Source organism: Coccinella septempunctata, chromosome 7 (genome assembly GCF_907165205.1).
Source record: "Coccinella septempunctata chromosome 7, icCocSept1.1, whole genome shotgun sequence".
NCBI lineage: Eukaryota > Metazoa > Arthropoda > Insecta > Coleoptera > Coccinellidae > Coccinella > Coccinella septempunctata.
Window position 1 is genome coordinate 5,719,221 of NC_058195.1, and position 21,137 is coordinate 5,740,357.

The 21,137-nt window shown below is 36.5% G+C and overlaps 5 protein-coding genes across 5 annotated transcripts; 3 read left to right on the forward strand and 2 right to left on the reverse strand.

Moving 5' to 3' along the window:
- Positions 1 to 204: 204 nt before the first annotated feature.
- On the forward strand, positions 205 to 3,834 carry LOC123317462 (Usher syndrome type-1G protein homolog). The gene is made up of 7 exons (XM_044904017.1): positions 205 to 463; positions 1,340 to 1,483; positions 1,542 to 1,821; positions 1,999 to 2,271; positions 2,737 to 3,038; positions 3,263 to 3,393; positions 3,473 to 3,834. Exons 1-7 carry the CDS (start codon positions 441 to 443, stop codon positions 3,721 to 3,723), a joined length of 1,404 nt encoding a protein of 467 aa, XP_044759952.1. The 5' UTR covers positions 205 to 440; the 3' UTR covers positions 3,724 to 3,834.
- A 163-nt stretch (positions 3,835 to 3,997) lies between these two features.
- LOC123317393 (eukaryotic translation initiation factor 3 subunit D) lies at positions 3,998 to 6,325 on the forward strand. The gene is made up of 7 exons (XM_044903907.1): positions 3,998 to 4,317; positions 4,480 to 4,742; positions 4,801 to 5,022; positions 5,081 to 5,380; positions 5,436 to 5,567; positions 5,625 to 5,992; positions 6,054 to 6,325. Exons 1-7 carry the CDS (start codon positions 4,119 to 4,121, stop codon positions 6,244 to 6,246), a joined length of 1,677 nt encoding a protein of 558 aa, XP_044759842.1. The 5' UTR covers positions 3,998 to 4,118; the 3' UTR covers positions 6,247 to 6,325.
- A 993-nt stretch (positions 6,326 to 7,318) lies between these two features.
- On the reverse strand, positions 7,319 to 12,964 carry LOC123317098. The gene is made up of 7 exons (XM_044903470.1): positions 12,688 to 12,964; positions 12,353 to 12,589; positions 9,410 to 9,654; positions 8,605 to 8,909; positions 8,183 to 8,540; positions 7,732 to 8,126; positions 7,319 to 7,654 (listed from the first exon to the last, which is right to left on the reverse strand). The coding sequence occupies exons 1-7, from the start codon at positions 12,773 to 12,775 to the stop codon at positions 7,429 to 7,431; spliced, it is 1,854 nt and encodes a 617-aa protein (XP_044759405.1). The 5' UTR covers positions 12,776 to 12,964; the 3' UTR covers positions 7,319 to 7,428.
- Positions 12,965 to 13,551: 587 nt separating this feature from the next.
- Positions 13,552 to 18,432, reverse strand: LOC123317237 (probable low-specificity L-threonine aldolase 2). Its single transcript, XM_044903658.1, has 6 exons — positions 18,063 to 18,432; positions 16,212 to 16,286; positions 15,443 to 15,612; positions 14,973 to 15,193; positions 14,388 to 14,524; positions 13,552 to 14,336 (listed from the first exon to the last, which is right to left on the reverse strand). The coding sequence occupies exons 1-6, from the start codon at positions 18,301 to 18,303 to the stop codon at positions 14,017 to 14,019; spliced, it is 1,164 nt and encodes a 387-aa protein (XP_044759593.1). The 5' UTR covers positions 18,304 to 18,432; the 3' UTR covers positions 13,552 to 14,016.
- A 1,279-nt stretch (positions 18,433 to 19,711) lies between these two features.
- Positions 19,712 to 20,964, forward strand: LOC123316805. Its single transcript, XM_044903036.1, has 2 exons — positions 19,712 to 20,126; positions 20,255 to 20,964. Exons 1-2 carry the CDS (start codon positions 20,113 to 20,115, stop codon positions 20,565 to 20,567), a joined length of 327 nt encoding a protein of 108 aa, XP_044758971.1. The 5' UTR covers positions 19,712 to 20,112; the 3' UTR covers positions 20,568 to 20,964.
- Positions 20,965 to 21,137: the final 173 nt, after the last annotated feature.

Below are 21,137 nucleotides of genomic sequence, written 5' to 3' on the forward strand. Positions count from 1 at the left end.
AGTATTCATTTGCCTAAATTCTCTAAGGAGTAATTGTATTGGAGAGAGATCGCAATTCAGGTCAATTCAGAATATTTGACGTTCTTTCTCCACGCCTTAACGGTTGAATTGAAATTGCGGCCATTCCACCATAGATGTCGCTTGTCTGCATTTTTGGTCCTCCACCTCGGATGTTCTCGCCGCAGTCGAGCACGATACGCTCGGATTCGATTGAATTCTAACCTGCCAGGTGGCGGAGTACAGGTGAACCAGTACAATCACCGTATCTGATAACCCATCCGATTGTTTCATGAATAATGTCGAGGAACTACGGAAACACAAACACGTCCATTCAGTCGTAGCGATGCCGGTCGCGCCTTGGTCCCCCGTGTCCAAAATCTGAGACTTTAGACGAAACGCAACTCGTGAAAAAACTCGCTGAAGATTCCATATCAACAAAAATGTCAACAAATCGCTTTCACAGGTAAGTGGGTCCAGATTGGTTTTGTTTACTTGAGTTATTTACCATCGGCAAACCTCGATGGGTGTCTCGCTCTTAATGTTCAGTGACCTCTTCTCATACAACTTTTAATTTAGGTGAAAGAGAAATTTTTATTAATTTCGTTATGGAGATCGTCAACTGATTCATCTCGCTGAATATTCTCGGCGATGATTCGCGATATCTCTTGGTTTTATCTGATAACGCACAAGGACTTATACGCGAATTCCTCTCATTTGAATATCAATAAAAAATAAAATCGATTTCCATGACTCACAGGGAATTATCGTCGCATTTTGAAGTTTTTATGGGTTTACTTGTTCTATAGTTATTCATGCTATGGACTTCGAAAATGCGGATGTTTAACGAGCTTCGATAATTGCAGGAATGATAATTACTATAGGATGGAGTACGCCGATTAGTTTCTTAAGAAAACTATGCCCCAAACGAGGCAGAAACATGCAGAATCTAATTAGAATGGAGTACATCATTTGCGCTATTCGTTCCTCTTCAGAGCTTACATTACAACCAATTGATTATATCAGTGTATTAACTTGTCTTCCAAAACAATCATTTTTTATTGGAAGGACGATTGATGTTTCATTGTATCGAAATGGTCGTAATATTTAGTTTCAACTTTACTTTTAATGCTATGATCTTGTCTTGGAGAAAGCCTATTAGGTTACTCACCTTGCGCAAAGCGTTTTTTGTCTTTGGTGTGTTCGCATGCTCGTCTAAACTACATCACAGAGCCTTAGCTCCAATCTTGGGCATGCGTTGATGTTGACTTAACACTTCTCATGTCACTGAGTAAATTGTTTCAAACAAACCTAATTTCTTTATCTTACAACCGATTTCTAGGGCGGCCAAAGATGGCATGGTCGATGTCCTCAAAGAAGCGACTAGGAAAGAGTGCAATAGCAAGGATGAACAAGGTATGACCCCGACCTTATACGCAGCTTTTTATGGACACCTGGACGCCTTGAGAATTCTATGCGGAAGGGGGTAAGAAATACACACACAAGCCCGTAAAGAAACACTTTTTCATTAATGTCTTCTTCAGCGGAAATCCAAACAAAGCCGATCTCTTCGGAAACACAGCCCTACACCTCGCGGCTGCGCAAGGTCACAAGCACATCGTCACATTTCTGGTGAATTTTGACGCCAACATATACTGCACCGACATAGACGGCAGAACTGCGCAGGAATTGGCCGGGATGAACAACAAAGAAGACATCATGCGATTTCTCGATGAGGTATTGACGAAGATCGAAGCTGGGGATCACAAGAAAGCTAAGGCTATGAAGGAGAAGGCCAAAAAAGATTCAGAAAAACGGATAAAGGTCAGTTAAATCGTGTTTGGTTGTATTAGCCTGAAAAAATGTACCCAGACTGATTAATTGTTCCCCTTTTTGAAGAATTTTATTTGATTTACCACTTCCACAAACCCTCCCCACTCTTATTCGTCTACTACTCGCTTCTTAGCGCTACCCCTTTCACCCTTAAAACCTCTTTTCTAGGCTTACCAAAAAATACAGCTGAAAAATGAGCAAATCCAAGAGAGGCTGGGGAAAAAAACGCTAAAATCACAAAAACCATCCGTTATAGAGAGTCTAAAGAGCAGAATGAAAAGCGGATCGATGTCCAATCTTACCCAAATTGGTGCAGAAGCTCCGAGAAACAGTTTTAGTGCCCTCGTCAGCGGAAATACGATATCTGCTAAGAACCGAAGCACCCTCCAAAGAAAATTGCTCAACAGGAATAACAAGCTGGCGATCGACGATGATTTCAAGGTTGGTTTTCAAGGATTATGTGCACAAGAACAACCTTGTGTCAAGCATATTTTCGTTTTTCGACATATGATCCGGTTTTTACCGTCCGGTTTTTACCATCCGGTTTTTACCATCAGGTTTTTATCCGAAAACAACCGTTGTCTCTCAAAACAAGATTTGGAGGAGATTGATGGCACGGAAAAGAAGCAGTTTTTAAACAACTGACCACAAAAGCGCTATATGTGCCAGAAACGTGTATGGATAAGTTTTCATCAAATTGTCTTCGGATTAACCCTACGGCAAAAACCGGATGGTATGAACGGAGCCTTTACGATCAGCTCTTTTTAGAGTGTCCTATTGAGACAAAGACAAAAGAAACTTCATTATAATGAAATAAAACTCAATATAATGGAAAAAAGGTCGTATAAATATACAAAAATGTAATTATAATGAGAAAAAGTCAAAAAAATTAGTTTTCGTCTTTAGGTCAGTGAAATAGAAGATGGAAAAAGAACGATAAGCTCGATTAAAGGTTACAGAAGAGACTCAGAAATACTTTACAGTGGTACTTTAGAACCGACAAGACGTGGTAAACTAGATGGAGTTTTCAACGAAGCTGAACAGGTGAATAGAAGGAACAACAACGCTCCACCGCCTAGCAATGGCATGTCCAGGAGCCTGTCGCAACCTGACTTCATGCAGCAGTTAAGGGAGGAGGGTTTGCAGAAGGTGAACCAAGAACCAGCGAGTATATTCGTCCGTCCAGGCATAGGAAGCATAGCATTCAGGTAAGGAAAGGCGTACCACATTCTAGGTTTTTCTGTATGAAGTTGGAGAAACTCAGACCAGAAGACACCTTTTATTTATGGGTTCTTTCTTGCTGAGTAACCTATATTCTCTATTTGACATATTCAATACCTACACAGGGTCGGCAAAATGTGGTTTTCCGTAGTTGTGGATTCCAAGCATTGTTTTTATTCGTTAACTACCTATACGAAATCTGTTTTCCTAGGAAAAGCATCAGCAACACATTTTCTGGTTTCAACGGACCGGAAATAACAACTACAGAAGAAAGCTCAATTGGTTCTGGTGATAGCAATTATGGTCAACGAAACTTGATTACAATGGAAGACGAATTATCGGGTAAGATTTCTTTCAATCCCTCATCCCCTTTCTCGTACAATACCCGGAGAAAAATTCACCAAAACTTAAATTTTCGCAGATGTTGAGTCCAGTGAAGACGACAACCCTAACGGGCCGCTAGAGAGGTTCCTCACAGCTTGGGGACTAAGTGAATATTTGCCCAAATTCGAGGATCAAAAGATCGATTTAGAAACCCTGATGTTATTGACGGAAAGCGACCTTAAAACTCTCAATTTACCCCTTGGTCCTCACAGAAAATTGGTAACCGCTATCAATGAGAGGAAATCAGCTTTGGAGAACCCAGGAGAGGTCGTCGACAGCATGCTGTAGAAGATGGATTTTATGTACCTTCATGCACTTATTTGAAATTATTTATTTTATACTGTAAAAATTAAATTCCATGGATAATGTAAGGATGAATTTTAATAAAGTCTAAACTAACTTGATTGTTTCATTAAATTTGAATTCAAAAAGTCCATAGATATATCTTTTTTAGCCTTCTTCTTTATGACAAGATTGGGCTTCACAAATTTGCCTGTACCCAGTCTGGTCAAAAATAGATTATACTCCGTGGTGAAAAGCACAGAAATATAAAGTCACCTGTCATTTGTCATAATTGAAATTAAGTCATTCAAGATTTCCAACCATTCCGGTTTTATATCCGAAGTCTTTTTTATTTGTTAGTGTATTGAAATATCGCAAAAGTAAGATACACTCAGTCCTAAATGTCGAAAAGTGAAGGCCAATCGGGGGAAGCACCCCAATTTATAGCTCCTGTAATACAGGATAACCCCACGGGATGGGGCCCATGTGAAATGCCTGATCAGTTCAGAGATATGCCATATCAACCATTCAGCAAAGGGGATCGTCTGGGCAAAATAAGTGACTGGACTGGAGCCAACTTTCAGGATAAAAAATATGCAAGTGAGTAAACTAAGACAATTATTCTTTTGTTAACCTCAAAATAACATATTGTTATTATTTGTTATATTTTGGTCGAATACACAAATCACACAATTAGTATTCGTGAATTGATGCCATGAGTTTTTAGATTGGACATCATTTATACCACTTTAACATTTTCAGTTAAATACGCTTCCCAGTTTGGTTCTGGTAGTCAGTACGCTTACTATCATGAGGAAGATGAAAGTACATTCCATCTTGTGGACACAACTCGCGTACAGAAACCTCCATACCAGAGAGGAAGATTCCGTCCTAATCAACGCAATATGCGAGGAAGAGGTGGAAGGGGCGCTGCTCAAACTGGAGTCATGCAATCTCTTGGCAAGAACGTTAAGGCTAGAGACACCTACAAGAGGAATCAGTTGAAGAAGTGGGGTCAAGGAAGGGTAAGTGAAGTCTTCATATTGTTTTTTAAGGGCTTATTTTATAAACTTGTGATTTCAGCCTCAAATTAAAATAAGGGATGCGTCAGTCACTGTGAAGCCAGATTGGGTCACAATTGAAGAAATGGACTTTCCTAGATTGGGAAAATTGTCTCTACCTGGTATTAAAGATGGTGAAGATATTATGCTTTGTGGTGAACTTGAATATTACGACAAAGCATACGACCGTGTTAATGTTAAAAATGAGAAACCTCTTCAAAGTGTTAACAGAATCTTCCACACAGTGAGTAAATCTTTTTTTTTTTTTCAATGAATTTTTGTGAGCCTTATATTCATTTCAGGTGACCACAACTGATGATCCTATCATCCGTAAACTATCCAAAACTGAGGGTAACGTTTATGCTACCGATACAATCTTAGCAACTATTATGTGCTGCACTAGGTCTAATTATTCCTGGGATATTGTTATTGAGAAGATCGGAGATAAGTTGTTCTTCGACAAGAGGGACAATACGGAATTCGACTTATTGACTGTTAATGAAACCTCAGTTGAACCCCCCCAAGATGACAGTAGTGTATTGAACTCTCCAAGAGATTTGGCGTTGGAAGCCACCTTTATAAATCATAATTTCAGCCAACAGGTGAGATTAACGAATTTAATCGTGCTGGGGTTCTGAAACTGTGTTTTTTTTTAAGGTTTTGAGGACTGGACCAGGCGAGCCCAAGTATAAGTTTGAAAACCCAAATCCTTTCATTTCTGATGAGGAAGAAGGTGAAATCGCTAGCGTTGGTTACAGATACAGAAAATGGGACCTTGGTAGTGGAATTGTAAGCAGACAGTGTTGAAAAATTATTAATACGCTAATAATGATCGTCCATTTAAAGGTTCTAGTTGCCAGATGTGAGCACGACGCCATGGTCCAAACACCAAACGGAGAACTCCAATTTTTGACCATAAAAGCTCTGAACGAATGGGACTCGAAACTAGCCAACGGTGTTGAATGGAGACAGAAGTTGGACACTCAGAGGGGAGCCGTATTGGCCAACGAACTGAGGAACAACGCTTGCAAACTGGCAAAATGGACTGTGCAAGCCCTCCTCGCCGGCAGCGACCAGATCAAATTCGGTTATGTTTCCAGGGCTCACGTTAGGAATAGCAGCAAGCACGTGATCTTGGGTACCCAGCAGTACAAGCCCCACGAGTTCGCCACCCAGATCAATTTGAACATGGATAACGCCTGGGGTATTTTGAGGTTAGTCGATTTGATTTGAATCGTTGGAATTGACGGAGGTGATAACGTGATTGATTTTCAGGTGTATCGTGGACATCGTTATGAAACAGAAAGACGGGAAATATCTCATCATGAAGGATCCCAACAAGCCTATGATCCGTTTGTATGATATTCCCGACAACACCTTCGAGTCTGATGGTGAATCTGAGAGCGACGATGAAGTTCCCCAGGACTCTGCTGCTTTCCAGGGTCTCTACCCTTATAATAAGAATTAAATTAACCGTTTTGTTTATACGAATAAAACTTATGGTGTATGTGGAAATATTTTAATAATATAACATTCGTCGAACTAAACGATCCATGTGTACTTGAAACCTTTGCTAACGTTTCTTTTCTAGAAGAAATTTGAGTATCTTCGACAAAACATTCGAATCAGCGCAAACCCCCATCCTGCAGAAATGGGGAATTCTTCTCAATTTGGGTTATCACAGCATATGTAAGTTTAAATTGAATTATTATGAGTTCATTCATGAATTTTTCAACTGCACCGCAGAAACTATTCAAAATCATTCTTCAAATATGAAGTTTTAAAATTTAAATCGCTTCGTTTCTAGTTTACGATTTGGCAACAGCGCCTACTAGAAAATAAAAAGAACCTTGGCTTGTTTATAGAATAACAGCTGTTGATTTACAGCCATCACAAGGCGCGTACTCACTGGCGAGCCTCAACAGCAACCGGCCATAAAAATCCCATAAAATTTTACGACCTTCCTCGTTAACTTCATAGACAGCCATCTTTGTCTGTCTCATCTAGATAGTGTATTTGTTGTCCTTATTATCAACGCATATTTCAGTCGATGTTGCCAACTTGTGCAATAGAAACGAAACCCTTTAAATTTTAAGTACTTAAAATAATTTGAAATGGTTATTTCAAAATATGACGTTTCAAAGATATTTCATAAAAAATACATCGTTTTCGTCAGGAGAATTCCCTATTGAGAACTTTGCTGATGAATTTATTACGCAGAGCAGAACTTCTTCTGTGAATCAATTGCGTCGATTTTATGAGCTGGTTTCGAAAACTTCCTTAATTACAATCTTTATACAGGATCATTAAAAATGAATGGCAGTCTTTGATCGAAAGATTAACAGACAAACCGGTTTCTGACCTTTTAGTCCTCATCAGTGCCGCATAACTCGGTCAACGATGACCTGCTTCGAAAATATCACATATAAGCAATTTTTGTTGAAAAGGTCCATTCCGAAGGGCTACCACCTTCAAAATTACTTACCTTACCACCCTGTATGGTAAATATTTTATGGAATCAAGTAATAAAAAAAAAAACATGAAGATTATGAATCTTTATTCACTATATCAACTTGATGACAGTTCCATACAAAATAAAATGAGAACTAAATCTAAATTACATAATTCACACCGATCGAAATCATCCACTTCAATAATACTTGAAACCGCTTCCTCCTCCGTAATTGTTGAAATTCTGATTTTGCTGGTTTTCCCAGATGTTCTGAGGATTTGGGTATTTGGCCTGTCCGTAATTTTTCGGAGAATTGGACGCCTGATATCCGCCCCTATATCCGCCGGTTTGCCTGAATGGGGAACCCATGGGGCTCTTCGCTTTGGGACTAGCCGAAAAGTTCCTCTTTCCCTTGTAGTGGAAGCTTTAGAAAATCCAAAAATTAGACGAATCTCTCAAACACGAGCTTAACAGAAAAAATAAATCTTCCCCTCAACTCACCGTGCTTTTTTAGCTGGATTTGGACGAGCGAACCCATCGCTTTTCCTTTTCAACTCAGTCTTGCCCCCTGCCGGAGAATTCTGCGTATTGGCTTTCGGCTGCCCCTTCACAACAGGCTTCTTCGTCGCCTTAGTAGGCACAGGTCTCAGGTCGTACTTACCTTCCTCCTTGGGATCCTTGAAATACTTCTTACGTGCTATCTTAAGGATCGTCAACAACTTATTAAAGTACATCCGGACAATCCTCGTGTCCACGACCATAAACAGTTCTTCTTTCTTGATCGGAAGGGACAGACAGATTTGCTTCATGTCTTTGGTGGTGAGTATTGCGTTAACGTCCACATTTCTGTCTTTAGCCAAAGACTCTCGCCAGTTGCAAAGTTCTTCAGCTGCCATCTAGAAACAACGAATAATATAACAACGAGAACTGAATAAATACAAGCTTTTCTCACCTTCTGCGCATCGTTGAACTTGTCGAAGTCTGAGAAGATTATTTCGGGCTTCCTTTCCTTAACCGGCACATGAAGATAACTGCAGGTCGTAGTGCCCACAGCAACGATTTTATCGTAACAACCTGCCTCGATGGCTTCGTTCCTGGTCTTGTAGTATATGTGAAGCAAGTAATGCGTCTCCTTCCTCAGGTTCGTCTTGACGTCATTCTTCAGCGGTCTACTGGTGCACTCGGAATCTGTAGGTTTGAAATAGCTGACATATTTATTGATGAGACCGTACAGCGACGATGTTTCATATTTCAACTCCTTGACAGCGCTTCGGACGCAGTAGGCATTCACAGTGTATAAACTATAAAACCTAAAATACGAAACGAAAAGATTAGAAACATATGCACCGAAATTCAGAAATGGCAAAATCATACCTTTGCAAAAACTTCACCTCGTGTCGGGCTTCGTAAAACACCTTCAAAATATTAGGGTTTGTGAATATGTCGGTCAATAACAAGACCAAATGGTTGATTTTGGTAAAGTCGATAATATAATCTATTGTTTGTGTGGACAATTGCATCAGTGACACCGTCTTCTCGTATGTGTCCATATTGTGTCGAACATAGACCGCTATGATTTTCTCCTTACGCAGTGCTTTCACTGCGCTCTTCAGTCTTCTTTCGTCGGTTATCAGCTCAAAAGGTTTTGAGTCGATAGTTGTGGGTTCTTGCAATTCAACCTTAGAAAAAATTCCATAAAAGCATCAGTGGGACTAAGAGTAAAAAACGACAATACCAAATGTAATGGAACGTTTGACAACCTTGTGAATATTCAACTACACACTCACAATGAAATGTTTTTTTTTAATTTTATTTGTGCCTTTCGGTTGCTTTCATCATTTTACAATCCTTGGAATGTCGCCGGCTCTCAAATCCAAGTGAAATGAAAAAAAATTTATATTGAATTTTCAAGGTAACTTTTGACATTATTCAGGCATTTTTTTTCGTGTTTCGTGCATTATATTTATGGTCTCATCCATAGACTAATAATTTATTTATTTTCAGACTATGGTTTGGTCACAGAACGCCTCAACTACTAATGTGTTCTCTGATGAAACCATAGTCTAATAATGAACAAATTATTAGTCTGTGGAAGAAACCAATGAATATTCACAAGGTTGGCAAAAGTTTTTGAAATAGGAAAACGTAAGAATCGACAAATAAAATCCCATTCACCCACCTTTTCCTTGAACTCATCGGACAGCTTGAAATTGAGAAGGTCGTATCTGTATGGGTGGTTTTTGTCAGGTTCGAAGGATTTTACATCTTTTGTTTTACCACCAGCATGCTCAGACTTGACGGAATGAGCGTCAGAATCGTCGCCGGACTCGTCTATAACGCGGAAGTTACCTTCATCGGCCAAAGTTGGAAGATCGGCATTATCTTCTTTGACTTTTGTCTCGGTCTGAGAATCATCGTGGTTTTCTGGTGTGAAAGAAAGATATGAAATTGGGAGTCGGTACGTCTTGACCTACGGTTTCTCATATGTACGATTAATTATTTTTCAGTACAGATAAGAAAATACATTTTCCATATTCTCCAGTAACATCAGTGGAGAATCTTCAATTTTTTCTCTTTATTAAGCTCGATTTGTTATAGTGTTCATATTTCAATATCATAAATTAATTCATGTTGAAAAAAAATCTCTTAAATAACAGTGGGAATAGATATTTAATAAATAAATATGAAAAAGAGGTAAAATATGACAAATATCTCCATAATTTTGTAGAAGATCCACCAATCCACCAAAAAAATTGCTAAAATATTGAATGCAAACCTGAACAATAATGGTAAACAAAATATTGTTGAATTGACTGTTTTTTTGAAATATTTTTTTGGAATGAAATAATTCACTTCATTACCGAAACTTCACGAACAATTAGATCTTTTAATGTACTCGGAGATAAGATCAACAATGGAACATCAAGATAAAAAGAAATAAAAATTACAATTGCTGCAAAAATTTGGAAATTTCTGGTCAGAAGTGAGGCATAGCGGATTTCTCAATTCTATTTATACTCACCAGTTGAATTCCTTAAGCTACTCACCAACTAGCCACAAATTATCAACTCTATCCCTTGGATCTACACTATCGTGATTGTAGAACCACAGCTGTAAGCAGAAGCAATATATTAGTTTCCCGTTTTACCTATAATTAATCGATGATCCATTGAAAGACAAAAAGAAACACTATATAAAATTGAAATTCACTAATTGTCGATGATAGTTGGAAACTTATTTAAATTCATAAATAACACGTCTCCTTGAGAACTTATAGTTTCCTAAGTGTTAAAAAATTTCCTGACATCTTTATATACATAATTCTACTGCACTAGATGTGTTTCCAACTGTACTCCTTCTAGACAGCAGAGACAAGCGAGTTATACAACTTTTCAAACGTAGTTGTGGGTTTAGGTGAGGCCCCGGATGGTTTTGAATCACAATCAAGCCAAGCAGGTGATGTTGCAGTTGAGTTCCAAGTTTTTTCTCAATCAGAAAACTGCCAGATTCATCCAGCCCTTTCATCAATAATAATCAACTTTGTAGATGTTCTGATTAATTCTACATGAATGGAAAAAACCACATGCGGTCCACAAATGTGTATTCCTTCATCAATGATGGAAATGCTGGGACTCAAAAAATTATTGATAACTGAATGAAAACATGAAATCTGCATTTCATGTAGTTTTTTTCTTCCTTTAACGCAGATTTCTTAAGAAAAACCAATTTGATGAAGTAATGAAATGTTTTTATGGTGGCCTTAAATATATAATATTCTGGAACTCTTTCAATGCAGCAAATTGTGGATTATAAATCGCTGGGTCACCAAACTTTAAATTCTAACAAAACCCAGCAAGTTGACTACCTGTGGAGACCACCTATAGATCATCGATCATCTGTGAATTTATCATACCGAACAGTGTTTCTTTTATTCAATCAAAAAGACCATTTTCCAAGAACATCCAATAATATGAATCATACAAAATTTTACAGGATCTGCCTGTGTCACGACAGAGTAAACAAACCTTCAAGAAATCCCATCCAGTAGACTGATTCGGGTCCCTCCAAACTCCAAAATTAGACAAATTACTTGCTCAATCTTCATCGTTACAAATGCCAGTACCAGCAAATGAAAAAACGTCAACGCTGGTTCTGAATACATTGGAATCCCCACTCTTAAGACGATTTGTAGCGTTAGATAAGTCTTCTTCCTGATGAAATCGCCATTAAAGGAACGTTCGACGAATTGGGAATATCTAGTCTTCCCAATGACGAATTTGAAACTTGGCCAGTTCAAATTCAGGGTTGGATATTATCGATACAGTGATGATTCGATAACATGTTGTAGGTCTTCGTAGATCCAAGGATAGAGCTATTCAGGTTAAGTGGCAGTTTCATTAACCGAAACCTGTGTAGATTTTTCAGAAGATGAATGATAAATTTATCCAAAAATACATCCCAATTTCTCAGCAGCAATTATAATATTTTTTCAAGGCCTTCCTAAAAGTTGGCGATCCAGTCTTGTGATCTGCACACAAAAGTTATGAAATTTGTGATACAATTCCAATTCATCCAATGTTTGGATGAAACTGATTTTTTCTTTGAAGAACGTCAATATAACTGAGCATATTACGAAAATTTTGAACGGGTTTTTGACACAGGGTCAAACTTCTACCAAATCTCCTCAGCAGGTGCTTCTATAGAAAAACTTTCAAATATTGAAGTTCATCAGAAATGCATCTTTTAGACAGGATCTGGGAGATTTAACAGGCTAGCGGACTTAACATTATTGAAGTAACTCATAAAGCCTTACCTCTTTCCCATAACAAGTCTCAAGGATAATACCAAGAAACTTTCCATTTTCAGCATGGGGATGTAAAAATATAAATGATAATTTATTCACAGAGAATATTCCCACAAGGTAACGCATGTTCCCCAATGGCACATCCAAAAATGCATGATTAAATCCAGTATAATGGCTATCTTGCCATAGCCCTAATCCCGACGTCCAATTGTGTGTTAGGTTAGGAACGGTATATAAGATGTTAAAAAACGGTTCTCGTTCAGGTCATAACTTCATGTTCCATTATTGATCAAACAATTAAAATAATCCAAAACTTACCACTTTCGTCCATCCCTTCTGATTCCATGAGCATCTCACTCTTCTTCTTTTGAAGAGCAATTGTGAGCTTTCTGAAGGGTCCCAAGGGTAAGCCAAGACTTTTCAAATCAGGCTCGGTGAGTATCATGAGAGTTTCGAAATCAATTTGTTGATCCCTGAACAGGGTAAGGTGCTCCTGAAGTTTATTTTCGTTGAGGAAATGTTCCAGTTCATCACCATCACCATCTTCGTTATAATCTGCAAGATAAGTACATAAATACATGTAGAATTAAGTTCTTCCATCAAAATTGAAGTGTAGATATCGTAAAATTCACAGCATTAAACTATGATTCTACCTTCTTCCTCCCCTTCAACAATATCCTTCATTTCATCAAATATTTCGGCTTCATTTTCACCTAAATCCTTCAGTTCGTTTTCAGCCATTTTATGATTTGTCACAGGATTCTCTAAATTAAATTAAATATGATTGTTGGAGAAATCGCAATTCAAAAAACTTCAATCTTTTGAAACACTAGCAGAATTGGGTGATTGTATATTTTTTTATTTGTGATAAAAAGAAATTTACAAAACCCCAGCAACTAGCGTCCTTTAGAAAAATCATTAATGGAACTGTCAATCGATCGTGCGCACAAAAAGTACTAACTTACTCTTTGTTTTTACGCCCTGATTTTTTGAAAACCTTTTCGTATGTGTATTCTGAAATTTTTCAAATAAAATCAAGATGCTCGCCTAAAATATCATGATCTTATATATAATTATATATCCAATATATTTATCAACTTGCGTTTTTCATCATTCACTGTTAAGCTGCCCTCTAGTGGATATGTTAGCAAAGAGTAGACACTGCTGTTTGAAATCAGGGCAAAAGTGCGAGTACTTTTTATATGCGACTCTCAGATTTTGAAAAATATTTTTAGAGAAAAGTTATCCCACTGATATTAGTGAAAATCTGAAAAATGATTTTCGCGAGTTATTCGAATTTTTTGAGCTCGTCAGAACAAATCTGACGAGAAAGCGTTTCTTATTAGGCTGTACATGATTGTTGTTGCATTAGCGTCTTAGGGGTAATTAGACTTTAATTAAAGATATTATAGAACCACAGTTTTAGCGTTTCTTAGACTTTTGATCTTCAAGATCTGCAGAGCCCATAACCTGTTGATCTTCATTGCATGATGAAGGTTTTCAAATAAGCTCGTTAGAATGTTTTAAAATATCTTTATTTTTTCTATAAAAGCAATATTTTCTTCCTCCATTTCCTCTAAACTACCTAAGTTTCCTACAAAGCTAATATTATGCATGTTTATTCTTACATCAACGATATGAACATAATACTTCCACATTACATTATTACAAAATCCAATTAATGGTTTTCATATCTCAATACGTTCAAAGATTCCAACATAAATAAATTTCATCTTAAAAACCTCACAATAAACATTTACTAATTGCTTAAATTTATGGTTCTAGCGTTTTGTATCGAATTCGTACAATTTTTTTCAATTTCAAGAGACTCACTACACATACTTCAATCAGACACAGTATGAACTGTTATGCTGTGGCATTAATTAATTTGATTTATGTGCTATTAATGCTTTTCTGTGTAGCAGCTTGAATGCCCAATCTCAAAGACTTCTCCAATTCACTACATCTAATCTCATCGAACGTTAACATTCTATCACATCCATTCTATCACTTCTTTTCATAAATTTATCGTCGAATTCTTTGATCACCATTGTTATCTTGTCAATAGCTGCTCTAACATATTCTTCAGTTATTTCCCAATACAGGACGATTCTGAAAAATCCAGGATCTCTGCAACTGGTCTTCACACTCACTCGCACAGGGTCATCTGGTTGAACTGTCGCCAACCGTTCCACAATTTCCTTGGCGGAAGTTTTCGACCGATCCACCATTACCATCAGTATGTTAGTCTGTACCGTTGCGGCGTTCACTCTGCAGATTTTTGATCCTGTGGCATTGATAGCTAGAAGGAAGAGCAAATCAAAGAGGATCATCATCAGGTTCAGAAACTTACCTCTTGCTATTTTGGCAGCGTGCTTGTGGTCTTCTTCCAGCCTACTGATCATCTTATCTATAGCAACAAGACCAGCAGCAGCCAGAAATCCAGCTTGTCTCCAACCTCCTCCAAGTACCTTCCTCACTCTGTTGGCTCTGAAAATTACACGTTGTTACCATCTTTTTATCCAATTTTTACGTAGGGCAAGACTGTTTTTGAATGAATGTTCAAGAATGTATTTTTGCGAAAATGAAGAGTGATAACCCCTAAAAACACCACTAGAACCAACAGTTGTGACCTTATTTTTGTTTAGAATAATGAGAGTCATGAGAGACTATAAACATGTCGGCAATTCCAATAAAATAACCCATTTTCCAGTATCTCAGAAATGGTGGATGCACACTTTTCCACGAAATATTTATTATCGCACATTTTTCCCGAGGCATCTTTGGTGAACACCTTTACACTGTTTAGAGGCCACTGAAAGCTCTGTATTGAAGTTGAAGTTAAGGAACGCCCCCTCGAAACAAGATAACTCTAATTTAATCTTCGCAGGGTGGTTCTTTACTTTTTTGATTAACTGAAAACTGAAAATTTTCGTACTTTGCAATGAAATTCTTAGATCCAGCCAATATGGAACCGACAGGTGCCCCTAGACCTTTGCTGAGGCAGAAGCATATGGTGTCGACGTATTTAGCAATCTCAGAAACTGGAACTTTCTGATAGACAGCTGCGTTCATCACCCTGGCACCGTCCATGTGAACTTTGACACCATTTTCTCTGGATATCTTCTGTACTTCCGCTAACCACTCCAGAGGGAGAACCTGCAAAAATCCGGTTGAAAAATATCGAATTTGGGCAGAAGAAAAATTTAATTAACCCGAAAAGATAACCAGCTGAAACCTACTCTTCTACATTCTACACCATTTTCATGGTAACTAGCGTTCAAAAAGAGTTGGCTATGGAATTTTGAAAGATCACCTGTTGCATTTGAAATGTCAAAAACTTCCCACTTATCGAGAATTTTCAATAATTCCTTCATTACATTGAATTCAGTAGGTAGATATACTCACCTTTCCACCACACATATTATGTGTATTTTCCACGATGACCAACTGGGTAACTGGCTCATGTACGTCTGAATCCACCCTTATTTTATCCCTGAGTTCGTTGAGATCAAAAGTGCCGTCTTCTTTATTCCTTAAAAGACAGGACTGGACTCCAGCTATTTGAGATGGACCACCTGTAATAACAGAGTAAAGTAAATTTTTGCAGGGTTTTTTAATTCGATGATCTCCCTCTCTCCTGTACCAATTCTAGAGTGAAGAGAGAATTCTGTCATAATATCCACAGAGAAAACTGGAATGAGTTCATTGATGCTTTTATATCTCAAAAATCTGCGAATTTTTCTAATCGAACATGAATAAGTAATTGACTGAAACTGTCTGACGCCTATTGCTTCAATAATACTGTAATGAATCCGATAAAAGAATTGTTTTTCCCCCCATTAGTATGATGCTTTCGAAATATTGAGGCTATGCCTATAATTTGCTGCAGCGTTTTTGAAGACTCGAACAATTTGCATTCCAATATCCAGTACTTATTTGCAAAGCAGTTGCATGTCCATTTATTTCGTCATAAAACTGCCTTTCATGTAATTATAATAGAAGCTAAATTGCCGGGTAGATTGAAAGAGAGAACAAGTAGGTTGAAAAAAGTTGCCGGGATCACAATTAACTGATGATGGAATGTCGCTTCCATAGCCCTCAGCTGTTTCGAAAGGTTCTGAAGAAACCGATCAGGTGAATGTAAACATATCGGAAAAATTTGAACAATCCTTACCTTGTTCGAAACGGAAAGTATGAGAGTTGTCCCCAGCTATTATCTCGGAATCTCTCCTTGTACAATGCACCATAACTGCAAAAAAAATAGCAATTAACACGATAATAAGGAAGACAAGACACAAAAGTACACGACACCTTCTAGTGCATCTTGATTTGTGACGATAAATCATTTTTCTGGCAGAATGGATATCAAAAAATACCATTGAATGTAATAATTGTATTTATCATACCCATCTCCACTTTATAAACATGAAGGAAGTCAAAAAGATTCGCATTTATTGTTTATTGGTTGATTCTGACGTTATTGCAAGAAAATTTTCGAAACCTGCTTTCAAAACCCCGATGTTGTAACGAATTTCGCAATGTGTTTTCAATTCAGTGGGGGCCAACTTTTTTTCCTATCTCTACCTAGTAACAGTTTAGCAACATTAAAAACAACTTGTGAAATTCTCTTACATGTTTCCCTATTGACCTATCGAAAGGTCATCGCAATGTAAATAATAATAAGATTTTCGAAATCGAAATCAGATGAAAAATTGCCTTCAATTGAGTGTGAAATATTCCTCTCTTTGAAACAAAGTACCTAAATGCTTTTTTGAAATAAATAATCTGGTCTGGAGATTAGAACCACTTTACGGAAATATCAGGATCTAAACTAGAACATTATTGCAATATCCTCAGAGGTTGACGAAGAATGAGAAAAAAGCCTCAACTTCATTTCAATTGAAAATAAAAAAGCTGCAATATATATTCTTCATATTTATATTTCTATAAACTCTTATGAACGCCTTATTCACGATATTCATTTGTCAGAAGCCACTCAAAAACTGTTTCAGGCATACTTGAAAAAAATTGACATGAGAATAAACTTTAAACGTATCCAATAGTAGGAAAAATCAACATAAAGGTATCATTTTATAGATAAGAATAGATTTGAATGAAACGAAAAGGGTCCCAATTGTTTTTTATCAGCTCAATTAAAGTCTGAAAGTAATCAATATAAAGTTAACTAATTAATTATATGAATAAGATAATGAAGAAAAGAATAATTTATAATTATATCATTTATGCATGTGGCTGCGATTATTGATATAATTCGTATCTACCTGAAATTTAGTCTTTATCTTTTGGAGTTTCTGAATTTTATTAAAATAGGTAATCTATAGATGAAGTTTTATCAAAAATATGCACTTTTCTTATAGTAGGGATAGTTAATGAAAAATGAGTTGATAAAAATCCCCATCAATCCATTTCTGGCACAAAAAGTCTGGTTTGGTAAAAAACTCAACTATCTTTCACCCCTCTTAAGGATGCATGACAAACTGCTCAATTTTACATAGAAAGTTAGCTAATTTTGAAATAACTTTTTTCTACAAAATAGTGAATATAGGAAGTTAGGAATTTTGTTCTTTTTACTTGTTACTTCCCCTCTGTAGTTTGCTCTAGTTCTATAAAATGGTAAGAATCGTTAGTTAATATAGATGTTATGGTTTATTTGCTTATTTCGTTGCATTTTGCATTGAAAGAACTTGTCCTTTCAGTCATTTTTTTCCTGGGATTTTGTGCTTCACATATTTTTTCACCACGGGCTTATATTGTTCGTTTTTCGAAAGGTCTGATGAAGATTTAAAACGTATTGAAAAATTGGCAATGATTTCTCAAAATTACCAGTCTTAACTCATCAAATTATTCATGCAGCTGTTATAATTCATCTTCTTTTATGACTTATGTTTATACTGAATGAAAATCCTTCGGGAATCATTCCTAAACGAATAGGAGAGTCCATTATATCATCAGAATTCCGTGAGTAACGTAGGTATTGTCTATACAAGCAAATTCAAGAACTTACTAGCAATCAAATTAGCCATAGTGCCACTGACTACAAAAAGAGCATCTTCTTTCCCCAGCATCTCGGCTGATCTCCTTTCCAGCTCAGCAACAGTCGGATCCTCCCCGTACACATCATCCCCAACGACCGCATTCACCATCGCATCCCGCATATCCTGCGTGGGCTGACTGATGGTATCAGTCCTCAGATCCACAGTTATTACATCGGGAATATGCCCGTTTCCGTTGACTGTCCAGTACATTTCGTCCGAAATCCGCGTTTTACCGTGAAAAATACAATCTGGTTTTGCCGTACGACAAATCGTTACGCGTATGGAAACTTTAAAAGATCGGAGGTTAGCTCTTCGGCTGGCAAATGAGTGCGACGGTTTTGTCCGCTCATTTTATGCGTTCACGGTCGGTCTCCACCTCCAATCCACGACGTTCTTGCAGGTTCGAAAAAATTGTTATCAGACTTGCTATTTTGATTGTTCATTGAGTTAGGCTTGTTGCTGACGATATTTTTATCTTCCTAGTAAATGTCGTCACGATGTAGGGCGACACACGCATCTCATTCATTGGCATAACATCAATTTTTATTGTTTTATTGGTTAATGAAGCATCAGACGGCTTCTTTATTGACCGCAGCCTATTGGATTCTTAATAGGGAAGTTTCGAATTGGTCGAAGACCTATTTTCCCATATTATATAGAGAGTCGGTAAAAAGTAACGCTCATAATTTATATCTTCGGTAGCTATTCACTATCCAGCAGAAGAATTATCAACGTCTTTTCATCAGTAACTTCCCTAGGAAAGAGGCATGCTTTATATATATTCAAAAACATCAGTCACTCCTAAGTGTATATCAGTGACCTCAAAATACATAAAAATATAAGAATTAGAAATCAAAATATTTAAATATATTGAATGATCTCTAAAATAAGGGTTGTAAGTTGTAAGCTATACCACCTCTGGGAACACAAACTTCCCTTCAGAATAACACTACATAGGATATTTCATAAATATCGATGAATCTTTCGATTTTCACAATATGTATTTTTTATTTTTGAATATCATATTATGTACTCGAAAAAACGTTACATTATACAGGAAAATATGAAGAATTCTTTCATTTTCCAAATAATTATAGCAGTTCATACGATTTTCTGCATATCTATTGGTGTATTTCATGATGTATCATATTTTACTACGAAAAGACCGATGGTTTTGATTAATTTTGAAGAGAAACCGAGGGACTTTTAGTGAACATAAAACATCACTCAGAACTGTCACAACGTCCTTTATACGTAGGTACCATACCATCCATTCATTACGCCACATCCTGTATATTGTGAATATTCATACTTCCAGAGCAGAGACTCTGTCAAGAGATCAAAATGATTGTATGTAATGATATGTAATTTGTGTAATCTATATTTCAATATAGACTACACAAATTACATGGACATTCAATATATATGTAATTTGTGTAGTCTATATTAATAATAGTCTATATTTTGATATAGATTACACAAATTACACAGACCTACAATATAAATGTAATTTGTGTAGTCTATATTGTGGCGCACTGTTGGCGCCACCTATAGGGGGTATAAGAAATTGAATGTATATTCTGAAACATGTTCTGAAATATTATGTAAAAACAGGTATCCTTGTAGGTTGAATGTGGAAAAAATATAATTTGAATAAAATTTTATGAAAGAGTAGTCACTCCCTTAAAGAAAAATTTGGACTAAAATATATAATATGCTTCACCGAAAAATGCAAATAATTCAACCTCATATTCCGCATTGCCCCATTTTATTTTGATTAGGACAAATATTAATCCTAATGTGGCAATTAGTCATGTTACATGTCCTTACATTGAAATTAGTCATGTACATTTTAAAAATATAAATGAAAATAAATATTGTCAATCCAGAATAAATAAAAATAAGGTTGTGCATTTCATGACAGTTGGCTGACAGTGAAAACCTATAAGACTTGCTACAAAAAACAATTTTGGAGAAGTGAAGATAAAATAATTAATTCTAGCTGAAATTTTCAACAGAATGACGAATAATAGGTAATTTTAAAAATGTTGTTTCAAGATATGACAGTTCATATTAAATGTGTAATAAATGTTTTTGTCTGCAACCTATTGTTTGAGTAATATTCCTACTGTTTCTTCTTATACGAATTTCTTCATTTTAGGAAAAGGCCGAGAAACAATAAAGATGAAGGTGAATGCTTGCCCTTATCTAAGAGAATAAACAATCTTCATATTAACAATAGGTTAATGTTTGAAAACCAACAGGGACATAGTCAAAACCCAATGCAAGTGGGACCCGGTCCTCCATCGTATGATATGCCTCAGATCAATGATCCCTCTGAAAACCACCAATACCCCCAACAGATGCCTAATTATTCACCAGAACTTGATGAATCTCAAAATCCCCATTATTTCAATATAAACAAACTGCTGTATGAAATGTACCTCGAGAGGTCTCGAAGGGAAACACGTTGAACCATATAATAAGTTTCTAGTTTAACTTTCTACCTATTCATAGAGTTTTGCATCAGAACATACTTCATGGTAAAATGCATTTCATATGTATGGGTAGATGTATGGTTGTATTATTCATAATTGAAGCAAAAGTCTGTGTATGATATCATTCATTTTCATTACTGCCATGCAGGATTTGTTCTAGTAAGAAATTAGTTTGGTAGATGTGAATTTTTACATTCATGTTAATATTATAACATTTATTGCTCGATGTTTTTGTTATTATGATAATAAGTTGACTCCGCTTTGTTGTATAGAAAAAAACAGGGTTATTTACAAGCTGAATTTGTGATGACGGATTGTAAATGAGCAATTCTATATGAAATAGACTAATGTAAATAAATTGAATTCACTATGATTTATGCAGTTTGAATCGACAATATTTAGGTATTAAAACTTTCTCGATTGCTCTAAGTTGATGAGTCAATCCGAATAAGATAATTTCTGATGAAACAATGGAACTGGAATTATTCACTGGGCGCATTCTAAAGAAAAAAAATTAAAATAGTACAAGTTCCTGTTGTACAGATC

Excerpts from the sequence above, each read along its gene's own strand:
- LOC123317393 (XM_044903907.1), top strand. The coding sequence starts at position 4,119 with ATGTCGAAAAGTGAAGGCCAATCGGGGGAAGCACCCCAATTTATAGCT. Across the intron at positions 4,318-4,479 it reads TCAGGATAAAAAATATGCAA|TTAAATACGCTTCCCAGTTT; the intron begins GTGAGTAAACTA and ends TAACATTTTCAG. Across the intron at positions 4,743-4,800 it reads AGAAGTGGGGTCAAGGAAGG|CCTCAAATTAAAATAAGGGA; the intron begins GTAAGTGAAGTC and ends TTGTGATTTCAG.
- LOC123317462 (XM_044904017.1), top strand. The coding sequence starts at position 441 with ATGTCAACAAATCGCTTTCACAG. Across the intron at positions 1,484-1,541 it reads AGAATTCTATGCGGAAGGGG|CGGAAATCCAAACAAAGCCG; the intron begins GTAAGAAATACA and ends TGTCTTCTTCAG. Across the intron at positions 3,394-3,472 it reads AATGGAAGACGAATTATCGG|ATGTTGAGTCCAGTGAAGAC; the intron begins GTAAGATTTCTT and ends AAATTTTCGCAG.
- LOC123317098 (XM_044903470.1), bottom strand. The coding sequence starts at position 12,775 with ATGGCTGAAAACGAACTGAAGGATTTAGGTGAAAATGAAGCCGAAATA. Across the intron at positions 12,590-12,687 it reads TGTTGAAGGGGAGGAAGAAG|ATTATAACGAAGATGGTGAT; the intron begins GTAGAATCATAG and ends CTTATCTTGCAG. Across the intron at positions 8,127-8,182 it reads AGTTCAACGATGCGCAGAAG|ATGGCAGCTGAAGAACTTTG; the intron begins GTGAGAAAAGCT and ends CGTTGTTTCTAG.
- LOC123317237 (XM_044903658.1), bottom strand. The coding sequence starts at position 18,303 with ATGTACTGGACAGTCAACGGAAACGGGCATATTCCCGATGTAATAACT. Across the intron at positions 16,287-18,062 it reads TATGGCTAATTTGATTGCTA|TTATGGTGCATTGTACAAGG; the intron begins GTAAGTTCTTGA and ends TTTTTTTTGCAG. Across the intron at positions 14,337-14,387 it reads CGCTGCCAAAATAGCAAGAG|CTATCAATGCCACAGGATCA; the intron begins GTAAGTTTCTGA and ends TCTTCCTTCTAG.